Source organism: Alligator mississippiensis, chromosome 7 (assembly GCF_030867095.1).
Source record: "Alligator mississippiensis isolate rAllMis1 chromosome 7, rAllMis1, whole genome shotgun sequence".
NCBI lineage: Eukaryota > Metazoa > Chordata > Crocodylia > Alligatoridae > Alligator > Alligator mississippiensis.
The window spans coordinates 6,479,333-6,483,104 of record NC_081830.1 but is presented as its reverse complement, the minus strand read 5'-3'; the positions used below and the strand labels follow the sequence as shown (position 1 = coordinate 6,483,104).

At 52.9% G+C, this 3,772-nt stretch overlaps 1 gene segment (V, D, J or C); it reads right to left on the bottom strand.

Moving 5' to 3' along the window:
• Window positions 1-1,578: 1,578 nt before the first annotated feature.
• Window positions 1,579-2,026, bottom strand: LOC106737358 (immunoglobulin heavy variable 2-5-like). The segment is given in 2 exon segments: window positions 1,579-1,895; window positions 1,981-2,026. Coding segments are annotated over 2 exon segments (363 nt in total).
• Window positions 2,027-3,772: the final 1,746 nt, after the last annotated feature.

The following is a 3,772-nucleotide window of genomic DNA, read 5'->3' as shown; positions in this document are numbered from 1 at the left end:
GGGAATAAGAGCTGAGAGCATTTGAGGGTCTGATCAAAGGAGATGTGTGCCCCTGGGGCAAGTCAGGGAGCTCAGCAGGGGGAGAGGATTTTTGAGACTGCCCAAGGGATTCAGACACCCCAAACCCATTATCACCTGTTGGGATTGTTCACCCACCACATTGTGAACTCTTCAATATAAATATCATCACAGAGGAGAAGTGTCCATAATTACCAAGTTTGTGGAAAAGGAAACTTGTCCCTCTTCTCTGTTAGTGCCAGGCACAGTAATACTTGAAGGTGTCTGCAGCTTTCAAGGAAGGTGGGTGACAGCCCAGGGGTCCAGGTAAGGGTTTCTTTCTGCTCTGCAGTCAGTCACTACAGGGTGCTGGGGCTGGTTCTGAGCTGGGATCTGTCTGCTGGGGCGTCCATGCTGAGCACAGGTAGGTGTTGCGGGTTTGCTGGGTGTTGTGTGTTCTCCTCAGTGAGGCTGTAGGGTGGTCTGAGGGCCCATGGGGTTCAAGGAGCCCTGGTCTGTGTGTTGGTGTTGGATGGAGGCAGGCAGATGTGCTCTGGCTCCTCCTGGGTGGGATCAGCCCTGCTCATTGCTTCTTCTCATTTTCCAGGCAACACAGACTTGCACATGTGTAGCCCTGTATCTTTCTGTGTTTGCCTTTTTTTTGTGTTGTTTGTCTGGGTGTCTCTGGTAGGGAATTGTGGAGTTTGAGTGTAGGGTCAGACGTGGCCAGTAGCTGAAGCACCATAGGTGACTTCCTGCCCCTGGGCCGGGGGCTGGACTAGATGATCTTCTGAGGTCCCTTCCAGCCCTAATGTCTATGACATCTATGGTCACAAGTGCAGACTCCGGAAAAGCAGGAGCCTGAATGGTGTCAGCCTATGCTTATGTTGCATTGTAGCCACAGTTAGCAGGATGAAGTCTGTAGGTGGAGAGCACTAGTACTTAGCCTGGTTAGGTGGGGATAATAGTTTATTGGAAATTATCTTTGTAAATAAAGATAACAACTGTATCAGGATTTGTTACAGTGCTAATACCTGCCTCAACCTAACAGGGTCCCAAAGATCCCTGAAGTAGCCACAAGGCAGGTGAGCTCTGCCCTGGGTTCCTCTTCTCCCTCCTCTGGGGTCTTATCCCTTCCTTGTGGTTGGATAAAATACAGATGTGCTGAGAAGTTAAAGATCCTGGTCACAGTGCTGTAATCTCTGTCTTCATTGGTCTTGGATCCTTTTATCCATCCTATCCTAGTTTTCTTTTTGAACTGGGTAGAATTTTTCCACCAGAGTCCTGCCCCCGTCTCTGCCCTGGTAAGGTTACCCCCTCCCCACCAACTCCCCAGCCCCTGCTTTGCTCTGCACTGGGGCCCTGCTGAGATTTCCAGGCACTTGGATCTGCAGAAAATGCCAGTGTTTATCCCACCGAAGGGGACAGTCTCAGCAGGGGTGCCCAATTCAGCTCCTGCTACAGTCTGGGACCAGGCTTAGTTATTCTCACTGAAGGCCTTGTCCTAGATGCTCATATAGAGGAGCTGAGGGGGAGGGGATGACAGGGCTGGTATTTGTACAGGGTTCCCATTGCCGTGTCTCACTGTGCTCCAGCACAGTAGTAGGTGCTGCTGTCTCCAGCTTCCAGACCTCTCAGCTCCAAATACACCTCGCTTTTGGATGTGTCCCTGGAGATGGTCAGGCGGGACTTCAGGGAGTCCTGGTAATATTTATCATCATTCCAGTACACAGTACACAGCCACTCCAGGGCTTTCCCTGGAGGCTGTCGGATCCAGCCTACTCCATATCCACTAGCGGTGAGGGAGAATCCAGACACTGTACAAGTGAGTCTCAGGGTCCCTGAGGGCTTTTCCTGGGCTGCCCCTGGCTGGAGTAGCTGAACCTGGGAGCAGACACCTGCAGAGAGCACAGAAATGATCTGTCAAGGAGATGGCAGCAGGGCCAGAGCGGCCTAGGAGAGACGCTGCATACAGGGACTTACCTGAGGCAGTGGCCAAGAGCAGGAGGGACAGGAGCAAAGGGCCCATGTTCCCTGTGGGCTGGGTGGTGGGATCAGTCAGAGATGCAGTGGGGTCACACAGGCCTGGAGCTGGCCAGACATGTCCCTGAGGGAGGGGATGACTCTGCATTTAAGGGCAAGGCAGGGAATCATTTGCATACCTGGACTCAAGGCCTTATCCATTATGCAAGTCAATGCAAATGAGCTCTCTCCCCATCCTTCCTGTAGGTGCTGGCACAGGGCAGTCCTGGGTTTCAGAAGCAGGTGGGTGATCATTGCTGCACAGAAAACTCTGGTACAGGGATGTGGGTTCCTAACTCCCCTAGGTTGCTTGGAAGATCCCTGCCAGTTACAGCTGAAGTTAAGTCCTTTATTTACCAGACAGGGCAAGTGGGAGTGTTAGAGGTGCACAACATGAGTGACCGTGTGTAATAGTTTCATAGTTGGTAGGGTCGGGTCGGAAGGGACCTGAGGAGATCATCTAGTCCAACCCCCTGCCATGGCAGGAAAGAGTGCTGGGGTCAAATGACCCTGGCCATATGTTTGTCCAGCCTTTTTTTTTTTAAAGACCCCCAGGGTAGGAGCCAGCACTACTTCTCTGGGAAGTTGGTTGCAGGTCCTAGCCACCCTGACAGTGACGTAGCACCTCCTGATGTCTAGCCTGAAACTACCCTCCGCTAGCTTGTGTCCGTTGTTTCTTGTAAATCCCAGGAGTGCTTGGGGGAACAGGGACTCTCCCAGTGCCTGCTGGTCCCCCTTGACTAGTTTGTAGACTGCCACTAGATCCCCTCTCAGCCTTCTCTTTTGGAGGCTGATCAGGTTCAGGTCCCTCAGCCTCTCCTCATAGGGCCTGCCCTGCTGACCCCGATCATGTGGGTGGCCCTCCTTTGGATCCTCTCCATATTGGCCACATCCCTCCAGAAGTGCAGTGCCCAGAACTGGACATGGTACACCAGCTGTGGCCTGACCAGTGTCACGTAGAGGGGGAGGATCACCTCCTTGGACCCACTTGAGATGCATCTGTGGATGCACGACAAGGTATGGTTGGCCTTCCTGACCACGTCCCCACACTGTTGGCCCATGTTCATTGTGGCATCGATGATGACTCCAAGATCCTTTTCTGTCTCGACACTGGCGAGAAGGGGGTCACATGCAGCCACCTGCCTGGGCCTGTTGGGTCTGGCTCAGCAGGCAGGGCTGGTTTGTGTACAGGGTCTCATGGGTTTTCATTCACTTTGTGTATGGCGCAGTAATACTGGGCCATGTCTGCAGGCTGGAGCAATGCCTTGGATTGCTGCAAGAAGGACAGCCAAAGCAGTGGGGCATGATGGAGACCAGGATATGATGCCTGGATTCAATTCTCATACCAGAGATTCTGACCTGCTAGTCACTATGGCACCTTCCCTGGATTTAATCCCTGGCTGGTTCAAGTGAACTAAAAGGTCTGATGTGTTTGAACCAGCAGGGAGAGCACGGGGCTGGCAGCTGCTGCCTCTGCTGCTCACACAGGCAGGTGGGTCCTGCAGGGCTGGTTTTTGTTCAGGCTGCCATGGGTTTTCATTCGCTGTGTGTCTCTGGCACAGTAATACTGGGCCGTGTCTGCAGGTTGGAGCCCAGTCAGGCACAGGTCCACTTGGCCACTGGAGGTGTCTCTGCTGATGCTGAGGCAGCTTTGAAGGGCACTGTTATAGTTAGTGTTGCCATATACAAGATAGTTTCAACCTATTCCAGCCTTTTCCCTGCTGCCCATGAACACAGTTCACACCATTGCTTG